At 41.8% G+C, this 14631-nt stretch overlaps 1 protein-coding gene across 1 annotated transcript in view; it reads left to right on the forward strand.

The window, feature by feature from the left end:
• Window positions 1-216: 216 nt before the first annotated feature.
• The window catches only part of LOC309485997 (uncharacterized protein), a gene marked incomplete at both ends in the record, with an annotated part of 98083 nt that continues 83668 nt past the window's right edge, over window positions 217-14631 (forward strand). The window contains 3 exons of the mRNA XM_082153044.1: window positions 217-266; window positions 1443-1451; window positions 1506-2008. Coding sequence (XP_082009170.1) covers window positions 217-266; window positions 1443-1451; window positions 1506-2008 — 562 coding nt within the window. The remainder of the gene's footprint in view (window positions 267-1442; window positions 1452-1505; window positions 2009-14631) is intronic.

Genomic DNA, 14631 nt, shown 5'->3' on the forward strand with positions numbered 1-14631 from the left:
CTCCCTCTCAAATTTTGGCACCATGTCCTTACATACCACAAAACCCTGAAATGTTACCGTACACAGTGTATCCCTGATTTCGAGAGTGCGCTCCCGGAGCCAGGTCCTGGTATTACACCTGCCTCATCCAAAATTTGCATTTTTCACACAAGTGTATGCTTTGGGGCCTGTGATTGGACAGATCGGTACCGGTAGGCGGGAAATCACGAAAACAAGATGGCGCCAGTGGGCGGAGCCTCAATCGGCTTTAGTGATTGGTCAAATCGGTACCGGTAGGCGGGAGAAAGCGCGAAAACAAGATGGCACCAGTGGGCGGAGCTTCAATCAGTTTTACGATGTCTGTATAACCAGAGCCTGTCTATGGAGAGCCTTGGCACTTCCTATTAGCCCCATTGTATCGATCTTGGTTGCAGTTCCACCAGAGTTCCACTGGGGGCGATCGCCCATGAGTGCAGAATGAATGGGAGTCTATGGCGCTAGACGGCTAAATTTGTCTCTTCCACCCGATTGCCGTTGAGAAATCTCAAATTTTATTGTAGGTTTTGCAAGTTCAACATGGGTTATAGGTCGAAAATTGAATGAACGAGTACTTATGTCCTTTCGATTTCTTACAGGGTGAGTTGTTGTTGCTGCCCGTAACACGCTAGCATTCTGCTAATGAACGCTGATTGGTCAGTGAAGGACTGATTACGACCAGAGAGACCGCTTGATGGCATCGTGGCATCCGAAGCGGGACCAGAAACACACAAAACAAAACCTCTTCTAGCACGTGTATTTACCTGTGTCAGCTATGTTGTGTAGTTACCTGTGTCAGCTGTGTTGTGTAGTCAGCTGTGTTGTGTAGTTACCTGTGTCAGCTGTGTTGTGTGTTTACCCGTGTCAGCTGTGTTGTGTAGTTACCTGTGTCAGCTGTGTTGTGTAGTTACCTGTGTCGGCTGTGTTTACCTGTGTCGGCTGTGTTGTGTGTTTCCCTGTGTCAGCTGTGTTGTGTTTCCCTGTGTCAGCTGTGTTGTGTAGTTACCTGTGTCAGCTGTGTTGTGTGTTTACCTGTGTCAGCTGTGTTGTGTTTTTACCTGTGTCAGCTGTGTTGTGTATTTACCTGTGTCAGCTGTGTTGTGTATTTACCTGTGTCAGCTGTGTTGTGTATTTACCTGTGTCAGCTGTGTTGTGTGTTTACCTGTGTCGGCTGTGTTGTGTGTTTACCTGTGTCGGCTGTGTTGTGTGTTTACCTGTGTCAGCTGTGTTGTGTTTCCCTGTGTCAGCTGTGTTGTGTGTTTACCTGTGTCAGCTGTGTTGTGTGTTTCCCTGTGTCAGCTGTGTTGTGTAGTTACCTGTGTCAGCTGTGTTGTGTAGTTACCTGTGTCGGCTGTGTTGTGTGTTTCCCTGTGTCAGCTGTGTTGTGTTTCCCTGTGTCAGCTGTGTTGTGTGTTTACCTGTGTCAGCTGTGTTGTGTATGTGTTGTGTATTTACCTGTGTCAGCTGTGTTGTGTATTTACCTGTGTCAGCTGTGTTGTGTGTTTACCTGTGTCGGCTGTGTTGTGTGTTTACCTGTGTCAGCTGTGTTGTGTGTTTACCTGTGTCAGCTGTGTTGTGTGTTTCCCTGTGTCAGCTGTGTTGTGTTTCCCTGTGTCAGCTGTGTTGTGTAGTTACCTGTGTCAGCTGTGTTGTGTGTTTACCTGTGTCAGCTGTGTTGTGTATTTACCTGTGTCAGCTGTGTTGTGTATTTACCTGTGTCAGCTGTGTTGTGTATTTACCTGTGTCAGCTGTGTTGTGTGTTTACCTGTGTCGGCTGTGTTGTGTGTTTACCTGTGTCGGCTGTGTTGTGTGTTTACCTGTGTCGGCTGTGTTGTGTGTTTACCTGTGTCAGCTGTGTTGTGTGTTTACCTGTGTCGGCTGTGTTGTGTGTTTACCTGTGTCGGCTGTGTTGTGTGTTTGCCTGTGTCAGCTGTGTTGTGTGTTTACCTGTGTCGGCTGTGTTGTGTGTTTACCTGTGTCAGCTGTGTTGTGTGTTTACCTGTGTCGGCTGTGTTGTGTGTTTACCTGTGTCGGCTGTGTTGTGTTTCCCTGTGTCAGCTGTGTTGTGTGTTTCCCTGTGTCAGCTGTGTTGTGTGTTTACCTGTGTCGGCTGTGTTGTGTGTTTACCTGTGTCAGCTGTGTTGTGTGTTTACCTGTGTCGGCTGTGTTGTGTGTTTACCTGTGTCGGCTGTGTTGTGTTTCCCTGTGTCAGCTGTGTTGTGTTTACCTGTGTCAGCTGTGTTGTGTGTTTACCTGTGTCGGCTGTGTTGTGTGTTTACCTGTGTCGGCTGTGTTGTGTTTCCCTGTGTCAGCTGTGTTGTGTGTTTACTAGGGGTGACCCCGAATAGTCGAAGATTCGATGCTTCGATAGGAGGAGCCTGATTCGACTACCGATCTCACAGTGGAATCTTCGCAGAGGTGTTATGAAACGAGGATCATGCCACTTTGGCTATATGAGGGCGCTCAATGTCTGATTTCACATAGAACTAGCTTTTATGTCAATACGTTAATATTCAGCCTATTATGATAATGCTGTAGGCCTATATAAAAATGTGCAAAGAAAGAAGCTTTTAATAAATATTTTTTAACGTGCGTGAATAAATCCAAACACCCCGTGACAGATTTAAGTTTCACTTTCAATCCGTGACCGACAGAGGAGCGTCTTCGCGGCAAGGATTTAAATCTTTAACAATGTCTGGGATAAGAAAATCTAAAGTGTGGATCATGTACACCATCAGAAAGGATATTCTCCAAGGCTGGATTTAGCATCAGGAAAACCATGATCGCACTTCTGCCGGCCAACGTTAACATGTTTCACGCATAGACTGGGTTTCACGTTAGAATGTATTTTATCCGCGCGCACAATTTGAAAAGACTCCAACGGACAGACAGAGTGAAAGACTTTCAGGATTTGTTCTCTCGATCAGGTACAAGTGATTTCAAAACTTTTCAGCCGGTTCTAATTTTATTTTTGGATGCTGTGAAAATTTTTAGCTAAAAAGACTGCCTCTCCAGTTTAGCATTTATTGTTGTTTCTGCAGTTAAAAAGACAAAGTTGAAAATTCTGGCTACTATCGTTATTTTAATAATTTCTTTATTTATATTTTATTTATTAATCTGTCAGGGTTATCTAATCTAACTATGTGTGGCTTGTGTTTTGAATATATGTTCCCCTGCACTTTAGGCATTTTGCACACATTTGCTCCTCATCCTGTGACTTGATTCTGATTTATTTCGTTTTGTATTTTTATTTATTAGAAAGGTATATTCTGTTCTAATTTAATTTAGTAAATTAATTGTTTATTTTTTCGGTGCATCGATGTTATGCTGTAGGCTGGCCTGCTCGCACAGGTAATTTAGCCGATTTAATTTGATTTGCATGTGAAATGCAAATCTGCAGTGTGGCCTTTCTGGAGTTATTTATGTTATTTCTTAGTTTTATTGATCAAAAATGTTTTTATACATTTTCTTCTATATCTTTGTGTGATCTTCTGTACATCGCGGCTTTGAAACGTTAAAGCCCCGCCCCCAGCCCCACCCCCATACACATGATTCGACTATTAGTCGACTATAGGCAAGACATGACGATTCTGATTCGACTATGAAAATCCATAGTCGGGGACAGCCCTAGTGTTTACCTGTGTCAGCTGTGTTGTGTATTTACATGTGTCAGCTGTGTTGTGTATTTACCTGTGTCAGTTGTGCTGTGTGTTTACCTGTGTCAGCTGTGTTGTGTATTTACCTGTGTCAGCTGTGTTGTGTATTTACCTGTGTCAGCTGTGTTGTGTGTTTACCTGTGTCAGCTGTGTTGTGTGTTTACCTGTGTCAGCTGTGTTGTGTGTTTACCTGTGTCAGCTGTGTTGTGTATTTACATGTGTCAGCTGTGTTGTGTATTTACCTGTGTCAGCTGTGTTGTGTATTTACATGTGTCAGCTGTGTTGTGTATTTACCTGTGTCAGCTGTGTTGTGTGTTTACCTGTGTCAGTTGTGTTGTGTGTTTACCTGTGTCAGCTGTGTTGTGTGTTTACCAGTGTCAGTTCTGTTGTGTGTTTACCTATGTCAGCTGTGTTGTGTGTTTACCAGTGTCAGCTGTGTTGTGTGTTTACCTGTGTCAGTTGTGTTGTGTGTTTACCTGTGTCAGCTGTGTTGTGTGTTTACCTGTGTCAGCTGTGTTGTGTGTTTACCTGTGTCAGTTGTGTTGTGTGTTTACCTGTGTCAGCTGTGTTGTGTGTTTACCTGTGTCAGCTGTGTTGTGTGTTTACCAGTGTCAGCTGTGTTGTGTGTTTACCTGTGTCAGCTGTGTTGTGTGTTTACCTGTGTCAGCTGTGTTGTGTGTTTACCAGTGTCAGCTGTGTTGTGTGTTTACCAGTGTCAGTTGTGTTGTGTGTTTACCTGTGTCAGCTGTGTTGTGTGTTTACCTGTGTCAGCTGTGTTGTGTGTTTACCAGTGTCAGCTGTGTTGTGTGTTTACCTGTGTCAGTTGTGTTGTGTGTTTACCTGTGTCAGCTGTGTTGTGTGTTTACCAGTGTCAGCTGTGTGGTGTGTTTACCTGTGTCAGCTGTGTTGTGTGTTTACCAGTGTCAGCTGTGTTGTGTGTTTACCAGTGTCAGCTGTGTTGTGTGTTTACCAGTGTCAGCTGTGTTGTGTGTTTACCAGTGTCAGCTGTGTTGTGTGTTTACCTCTGTCAGTTGTGTTGTGTGTTTACCTGTGTCAGCTGTGTTGTGTGTTTACCAGTGTCAGCTGTGTTGTGTGTTTACCTGTGTCAGGTGTGTTGTGTATTTACCTGTGTCAGCTGTGTTGTGTGTTTACCTGTGTCAGGTGTGTTGTGTGTTTACCAGTGTCAGCTGTGTTGTGTGTTTACCTGTGTCAGGTGTGTTGTGTGTTTACCTGTGTCAGCTGTGTTGTGTGTTTACCAGTGTCAGCTGTGTTGTGTGTTTACCTGTGTCAGGTGTGTTGTGTGTTTACCTGTGTCAGGTGTGTTGTGTGTTTACCAGTGTCAGCTGTGTTGTGTGTTTACCTGTGTCAGGTGTGTTGTGTGTTTACCTGTGTCAGCTGTGTTGTGTGTTTACCTGTGTCAGGTGTGTTGTGTGTTTACCTGTGTCAGGTGTGTTGTGTATTTACCTGTGTCAGCTGTGTTGTGTGTTTACCTGTGTCAGGTGTGTTGTGTGTTTACCAGTGTCAGCTGTGTTGTGTGTTTACCTGTGTCAGGTGTGTTGTGTGTTTACCTGTGTCAGCTGTGTTGTGTGTTTACCAGTGTCAGCTGTGTTGTGTGTTTACCTGTGTCAGGTGTGTTGTGTGTTTACCAGTGTCAGCTGTGTTGTGTGTTTACCTGTGTCAGGTGTGTTGTGTGTTTACCAGTGTCAGCTGTGTTGTGTGTTTACCTGTGTCAGGTGTGTTGTGTGTTTACCTGTGTCAGCTGTGTTGTGTGTTTACCAGTGTCAGCTGTGTTGTGTGTTTACCTGTGTCAGGTGTGTTGTGTATTTACCTGTGTCAGTTGTGTTGTGTGTTTACCTGTGTCAGTTGTGTTGTGTGTTTACCTGTGTCAGCTGTGTTGTGTGTTTACCAGTGTCAGCTGTGTTGTGTGTTTACCTGTGTCAGTTGTGTTGTGTGTTTACCTGTGTCAGCTGTGTTGTGTGTTTACCAGTGTCAGCTGTGTTGTGTGTTTACCTGTGTCAGGTGTGTTGTGTATTTACCTGTGTCAGCTGTGTTGTGTGTTTACCTGTGTCAGCTGTGTTGTCGATGCCTCGAGAGAAAAGAGTGCAGAGCACGAAAGCACCAACGCGACTGAAGGATTGCCGTAAAGCAGTATCTCTGGTCGTACGATGTGTATGACGTCATTGACATTTTAAAAGACTTTTTAAAGCAAATAAGTGACTCTAAAAAATCTAACACCCAGCAATGTGTAATTTCTTTGCATCTCCTTTCGAATACAACATTCAAATTACTAGACAAAAAATTATATCCTGAGAAAAGTGGATTTTGAGGGTTATAGCGCCATAGATTTCCATTCATTCTGCACTCGTCCTGTGAGCGCCCCCGCATGGACAGAGACGTGTTACTGCAGCCAGTCCAGAAACCGGAAGTAAGCAGAGAGTGCCAATTCTCTTCCTATTAGACATTCTCTGGTATAACCAAGCAACTTAATGCTAAATATACTAAATACTAATTTATGTTATAATACTAAAAATACTAATACAAAATACTATTTTTGCCTGTAACTTATTAATTGTGCATATATGATAAATAAATAAATAAAATCCCGTTTATATTACGATAAGTATGATGTAATCAGAGGTGTATAGTCAGCAGATTCGTCACGGTCATTTCCTGTTTGGACTGGACAGAAACTCCTCACCTGAGAACACATCTGTGGACCCGATGAAGGCAACTGTTATCTGAAAGGTAAGTTATAATGTTGTTTAATTGCTTCTCTAATAGCATGTGGGTTCGTTTGGCTGGTTTGTGCATGTTCTGTAAGCTCTTCGCTGCTCGTTTTACAGAGTTAGAGAAGCAGCTAGCGCGTGATGCTAAACTCGTTTTCGATTGCACTACAATTGTATAGTGGTGGGCAGATCGAGGCTTCGTGAAGCAATGAAACAGTTGAACCAAATGGGCCATATTGTTTCGAGGCTTCGAATCAATCCGACACCCGTCTCAACGGTGACACCTAGTGGTCACTTGCAGGTGTTGATCTGAAACAACCTTGACGAGCCATTAAAAAAATGTGTTGTTTTTTTATTATTGTATTTTTCTAATATGTGAAGCTTGTAACCTATTCATGGATTTCATCCGGTCCTTTTCCACAGGTGTATTAATCAAGCACAATGCAGTCTGCATTCATAATCTAGGTGCTTGATTTTATACACCTGTGGAAAGGGACCGGATGAAACCCATGAATAGGCTCCTCACTGTGCATAATGTTATTTTGGTCCTGCAAAATGAATATTAATAAAAGAAATCAAGCCACAATGTCTCACTTTTTTTGAGATTTTTATTAAAAAATATTAATTTCTCTGCTGTGGAAGGACTTAGCCTACTTCTTTTTTTTACAGGTAATTTCTCCAGCCTTTGAAAAAATCCTCTCACAATGGACACTTGTTGCTGGCATGCAAAGATATTTTTTAGCTAGGACATACAAATGAGGAAAGATTACTGCTCTCTCTTTCCAGTAAGTTAGTGGATCATGAGTTCTGGGCAAATACGCAAATTTCTAATTCTCCTCAAATGGCACATCATGGATGATGTATTGTTGCAGTAGGCTAGCTGCCAATCACAATACACACATCTCATATTTAGGGTTTCTAAACGGAAATGCTCCCACACCACAGATGTACTCTTCTGTGGAGCCTCCATTTTATCTATCTATCCAAATCTATCTATCTATGTATCTATCTATGAATCTATCTATGTATCTAGATATGTCTCTATAATCTATCTATGTATCTAGATATGTATCTAGATATAATCTATGTATCTATATATGTATCCATTGGCGTCGGAAGAAAAAAAAAAGTGGGTGGGTCCTCCCCCAGAAAAATGTTACTGGAGTAAATACCATTTAATTCTGGTGCCTTTTAATTAAACAAGTAAACTAAACTCCACTTAACATCGGGCGGTTCTTTGCCTCCACGTCGTGCATTAAATGCACATCTATCTGTGGATTATCCCCCTAATACGGTAATTTGCCAGCAATGACAGCTTAAGCTGTTATTGATGTTTGCAACGCAATATTTGACTGGAAAGGTACAACGGGCGGTTACTTTCGTCAGTCGCGGCTCGTTGAGAAATATAATGTAGCGATTCAGCGGAAATGGAGTCTAATTTATTAATTTTAATTAAAAAATATATTTATTTTAATTCCTCAAGTGGAATGGATTTGACTGACGGCGCTCTGAAAAGCAAACAGACAAATGCGCTGAATTAGAGACGGTAAAAGTGAGTGGGTCATTATCATTGATCTTAAAAAGTGGGTGGGTCCTGTCCCACCCACATACAATGGTTCCGACGCCCATGTATGTATCTATCTATAATATATCTATGTATTTATGTATCTATAATCTATCTATATATGTATCTATCTATTAATCTAGCTTGCTATATATATTTATATCTATGTATCTATTAATTTGTCACTATATAGCCTACTCTGTCTGTCTCTAGCCTATCAGTCAATGTGTTGTGTAAATTTAAATGTAAGCCATAAGCCTATAACTAATCAAATCGCACTATGCCACTATATCACCAAAAATCCGCTATCTCAAAATCAAACTCCTCTCACAAAAACCCACAAGGTCAATATGCGTTGATTTCACTTTTATACAGATGTGCGATTGTGTGGTCTGTTCCCGACCGTGTCAATCAAACGCTGATTCGGCGGATCACACCTGATGAAACACTAGTGAAACACTTCGAGGCTTCGTTTGGCCATAGTCACGTGACATGGGTGTTTTGAATCACGCTTCGGATCAGTGTTTCGAAACATCTGCGCTTCGGGATCTCGCAAAGCTTCGGAACGACTGTTTCGCGTCAGCCATCCCTAGCCCCAGCTTGGCCCCCCCAGTTGAAATGGTCTAGAACCGCCACTGGTCCGCCTGGACCGAGATGCGAGTGTTACTGGAAGGTCGCGAGGTGGGGGGGTTTGCCTATACGTGAATCAAAGATATTGTAAAAATGTCCTTGTTAGAGAAAGTTTATGCACTAAGGATGTTGAACTTCTGTCAGTGTCCCTGCGCCCCCCATACTTGCCCCGGGAGTTTCCCCAAATATTTGTGACAGTTGTGTATATTCATCCAAGAGCAAATGCGGATAAAGCCGCGGAGTCGATACTGCAAGTAACACAAAAACTGCAAGGAATATCGCCCGAAGAACCTGTCTTCGTTCTTGGTGATTTTAACCATTGTTCGCTGAAGAAATGTCTGAGAGACTTTCACCAATATGTTACGTGCCCAACCAGACAAAAGAAGTCATTGGACTTGTGTTACGGTTCTATCAAGGACACATATAAAGCTCTCCCGCTCCCCCCGCTGGGCGGGGCTGACCATAACTGCGTCCAGCTCATCCCGTCATATCGCACGGCCTTAAGGAGGGGAAAAACTATCATTAAACACGTTAAGAACTAGACTGAGGAAGCAATCCTGAGTTTACAGGGTTGTTTTGATTGCACCGACTGGGGCATGTTTAAGGAGTCCTGTACCAACATAAATGATCTTACAGATGTTGTTAGTTGTTATGCTTCCTACTGTTTTGATAATGTAATCCCTGATAAAATTGTACAGGTATATCCAAACAATAAGCCATGGGTAAGGAAATCATTAAAGCTGTTACTAAACAAAAAGAGGCAGGCATTTAGGGAAGGTAACTTTTTAAAATTGAATAAGTTGAAAAAGGAAATAAGAAGTGAAATAAGGAGGGCAAAGCAGGGTTACAAAGAAAAAATAGAGAAAGACTTTGGTGGTAGGAATTTACGTTCAGCCTGGGATGGTATGAGAACTGTTACCGGCACCAGGAGAGAAAAGAATGTCAAGGTTGTGTTAGAAGGTTTTAGTTGTGACAGCTTGCTTGCAACAGAGCTAAACAAATTTTATTTGAGGTTTGATACCACTAATTTTAGTAATGTTATTTTAGAACAGAAATCATATTTATCTGGAAATGGTGTTGTCCCCTTTTTTGACGAACAAGCTGTGGTCAATATGTTTAAGCACTCCAGATCAGGAAAAAGCCCTGGGCCTGACAATATAAGTAGTCGCCTGCTCATCTCTTGTGCAAAGCAGTTAGGTCCAATTTTTCATTATATTTTCCAGATGTCCCTAGAGCAACAGAGAGTGCCGAACATATGGAAACAGTCAACAGTTATTCCAGTGGCCAAACTAAATCATCCAAAAATATTACATGACTTTAGGCCAGTAGCTCTGACCTCCTTAGTCATGAAGTGTTTTGAAAAACTGGTTAAAAAAGTCATACTTACAAAAACAGAGAATCTCCTAGATCCAATACAGTTCGCTTATAGGGCTAAGCGAGGGGTAGATGATGCCACTACTACCTTGTTAAACTTATTATTTAAACATCTTGAAGGTAGTAAAACACACGCAAGGATTTTATTTGTTGATTTTTCATCGGCTTTTAATACAATCCAACCACATATTTTAGTTGATAAGCTCTTAAAGAACTTTGATCTTGATTTTAATATTGTGGGATGGATTCTTGATTTTTTAACCGACAGAACTCAGAGAGTGAGGGTGAATGGTTGCTTGTCTGAGGAGATGTCATCATCCATTGGGTCTCCTCAGGGGTGTGTCCTCTCACCTCTCCTTTATATTCTTTATTCTGACGATTGCCGTAGCCAGCATGAAAATAGACATATTTTAAAATTTGCCGATGATTCTGCTATTGTCAGTCTCCTCTCCAATGAGGAAAGTGACCATGGTCCTGTTGTGGATGATTTTGCACTTTGGTGTGATAGGGCATTCCTTCAACTAAATGTTGAAAAGACAAAGGATATGCAGATTGATTTTAGGCGAAAGTCATCAACTCCACAGACCACTATTATAAATGGGAAGACGGTGGAATTCGTAGAAACATACAAGTATCTAGGCAGTTTGATCGACAATAAGTTAACTTTTACCTCTAACACTGAAATGCTTTGCAAAAGAGGCCAACAAAGACTGTTTTGTCTTCGCAAACTGTCAAAATTTCGTGTTGATAAGACTCTCATGACCCTTTTTTATAAATCATACATTGAGTCTGTTTTAACATTCTCATTAACTTGCTGGTATGGTAGTCTCACTGTCAAGGCCAAAACTGCCCTCTCCAATATAGTGAAGGTCAGTAGTAAAATTATAGGTGTCCAGCAGAGTAGCCTTTCTGTCCTGTATGATAGACAGGTAGTTAGGAAGGCCAACGCAGTTATCTCTGATAGCTCCCACCCCCTTCATTCTGAGTTCCAGATATTGCCTTCCGGGTCTCGGTACAGATTACCTCTAGTGAAGAATAACAGATATAAGTATTCATTCGTCCCGAGAGCCATCTTGTTTATGAATTCTGCCCGGAGGAGTAGACAGACTATAACTATTAAATAGTGATGGGGTTATTATTATTATAATATGTATAGTATTGCTTGTTTTTGATGATGTTGTTGCTGAATTGGGGATGGTTATGGAAATGTTGCTATACTATGAATTGTCAGATGTTATTTTAACAAGGGCCTGTTACATTAAGTATTTCTTAAGTGTTTTTTGTCTTGTATTTGTGTATCTGTGACTGTTCTGTGTTTATCTTGCTGCAAAACCAATTGCCCTTTGGGGACAAATAAAGTCTAAAGTCTAAGTCTAAGTCTTTGGACCAGTTATACGATACAAACTATAAAAAAGTGATTACAAATATTAGTGAAGATGTAAATCGTTGGACAGCTCTCCCTCTCGCTCTCTGATTGGCCGTGTTGAATCTATTCGTATGAATGTCCTGCTGAGATTACTCTATCTGTTTCAGATGTTACCCATAGAAGTGCCAAAATCTGTCTTTGATTTGCTTAATAAAATAATTTCTGAATTTATTTGGCAAGGAAAACGGCCAAGAATAAGGCTTAACCCCCTGAGGTCTACGGTATCGCCGGCGATACCAGCTCGCTTTTTTTTTATTAGTGTAAAAGAAACTCATAAATACTCTGTTGACTTTGATTTTCCATAGGAGTTTCATACATCAATCGATTCTGTTAAATGTGTATTATTTTTGTGTATACTCACAATAAAAACAAAGTGTTGTGCTTTTTGCCAAATAAAGAAAAATAAACACGAAGCGAGTTCTGCCTTCTCTCTGCCAGTGAAGTCCATTCTGAAACGCGTCCGAAAATTAACAATAACTCAGCGAATACTCAGTCAAACAGACATACAGACAGACAGGCATGAAGCTTGAATTCTCTTCTTTTAAATGAAGTCATTTATATAAAAAAACAATTATTCTCATCTTGTGAAATCTGTATTAAAAGAGAGCGATTCCAGTCGAGCTCATCTCATCTCATTACGTTATAATCGGCCCCGCCCACGGAGAGCGCGCGCTATTCAAACGCAAATGGCTGGGGCAATCCTGTGAACGCCCCCATTAGTGCAGCAGATTAGTAAAAAAATCGTTCACTTTGGTATAGAAGCATGAAATTTGGCACAGATACTCTCTAAGGGCCACTATTTTGGAAAAAGGCGTTGGCCACTCAAAAATTCAATATGGCGGCCATTTTTCAAAATGGCCGCCATTGCTATTCAATGCTTATTATATCAATTATTCAAACAGTGATCTAAGCATAACATTTTATACAAATACGCTCTAAAGGACATGTTAATAGAAAAAGATGCTTGTCCCTCAAAAATTCAAGATGGCCGCCATTTTTAAAGATGGCCACCGTTCCTGTTGAATATTAATTATTTCAAGTGTTCAAATGGTGATGCAAGCATAAAATTAGGCAGAAATATTCTTCAAGGAACACTCTTTTGGAAAAACGTATGTGCCACTCAAAAATTCAGGATGGACACCATTTTCAAGATGGCCACCATTTCTGTCAAATAGTCATAATGTCTGCTTTGTCTGCCTCCTCTCCTTTGACCTGTCCAGCTTAGTTAAACTTGCCAGGGCTATAAAATCCCCACCGGCATAGGTCTCAGGTTCATTGGAGTACACAAGCCTCTCCACCACGGCAAGGTGTAGTCCACAGAGAGGAATTGCCACTGTTAGAAAAAGGATACGCTGCTGGTACAGGTTGCACATACAGTGGGGAGAACAAGTATTTGATACACTGCTGATTTTGAAGGTTTTCCTACTTACAAAGCATGTAGAGGTCTGTCATTTTTATCATAGGTACACCGAAACTGTGAGAGACGGAATCTAAAACAAAAATCCAGAAAATCACATTGTTTGATTTTTAAATAATTAATTTGCATTTTATTGCATGACATAAGTATTTGATCACCTACCAACCAGTAAGAATTCCGGCTCTCACAGACCTGTTAGTTTTTCTTTAAGAAGCCCTCTTGTTCTCCACTCATTACCTGTATTAACTGCACCTGTTTGAACTTGTTACCTGTATAAAAGGCACCTGTCCACACACTCAATCAAACAGACTCCAACCTCTCCACAATGGCCAAGACCAGAGAGCTGTGTAATGGGCTACAGGACAATAGGCAAGCAGCTTGGTGAGAAGGCAACAACTGTTGGCACAATTATTAGAAAATGGAAGAAGTTCAAGATGACGGTCAATCTCCCTCGGTCTGGGGCACCATGCAAGATCTCACCTCGTGGGGCATCAATGATCATGAGGAAGGTGAGGGATCAGCCCAGAACTACACGGCAGGTCAATGACCTGAAGAGAGCTGGGACCACAGTCTCTAAGAAAACCATTAGTAACACACTACGCCATCATGGATTAAAATCCTACAGCGCACACAAGGTCCCCCTGCTCAAGCCAGTGCATGTCCAGGCCCATCTGAAGTTTGCCAATGACCATCTGGATGATCCAGAGGAGGAATGGGAGAAGGTCATGTGGTCTGATGAGACAAAAATAGAGCTTTTTGGTCTAAACTCCACTTGCCGTGTTTGGAGGAAGAAGGAGGATGAGTACAACCCCAAGAACACCATCCCAACCGTGAAGCATGGAGGTGGAAACATCATTCTTTGGGGATACTTTTCTGCAAAGGGGACAGGACGACTGCACCGTATTGAGGGGAGGATGGATGGGGCCATGTATCGCCAGATCTTGGCCAACAACCTCCTTCCCTCAGTAAGAGCATTGAAGATGGGTTGTGGCTGGGTCTTCCAGCATGACAACGACCCGAAACACACAGCCAAGGCAACTAAGGAGTGCCTCTGTAAGAAGCATCTCAAGGTCCTGGAGTGGCCTAGCCAGTCTCCAGACCTGAACCCAATAAAAAATCTTTGGAGGGAGCTGAAAGTCTGTATTGCCCAGCGACAGCCCCGAAACCTGAAGGATCTGGAGAAGGTCTGGAGGAGTGTGCCAAAATCCCTGCTGCAGCGTGTGCAAACCTGGTCAAGAACTACAGGAAACGAATGATCTCTGTAATTGCAAACAAAGGTTTCTGTACCAAATATTAAGTTCTGCTTTTCTGATGTATCAAATACTTATGTCTTGCAATAAAATGCAAATTAATTACTTAAATCATACAATGTGATTTTCTGGATTTTTGTTTTAGATTCCGTCACTCACAGTTGAAGAATACATATGATAAAAATTACAGACTTCTACATGCTTTGTAAGTGGGAAAACCTGCAAAATCAGCAGTGTATCAAATACTTGTTCTCCCCACTGTATCTGCGAGACGGAAGGCGGAAGGACCATCAGAATTGAGACTGGTTTCAACAATATAGGTGACCAGTTCAGAAAGAGCCATAGGAAAGATGGCTGGTTGAATCGTTTCACTCTGTGACTCTTTCTCAAGCCTTCTGAGGTTTCTCTCTGTTGTAAAGATGAATGAGACGCAAATTATGGTATTTCAGCTCCTGTGCAATGGCATCAGCACCACTTAGTTGAGACAATAATTTAGCATCATTCAGTGTTTGTGCACATTCATGTAGTCTGTCATTCAGTTGCAGTTGCAGATATGTTATCACAAAGAAAGCA

The sequence above is a fragment of the Leuciscus leuciscus genome (genome assembly GCF_965113295.1).
Source record: "Leuciscus leuciscus genome assembly, chromosome: 22".
NCBI lineage: Eukaryota > Metazoa > Chordata > Actinopteri > Cypriniformes > Leuciscidae > Leuciscus > Leuciscus leuciscus.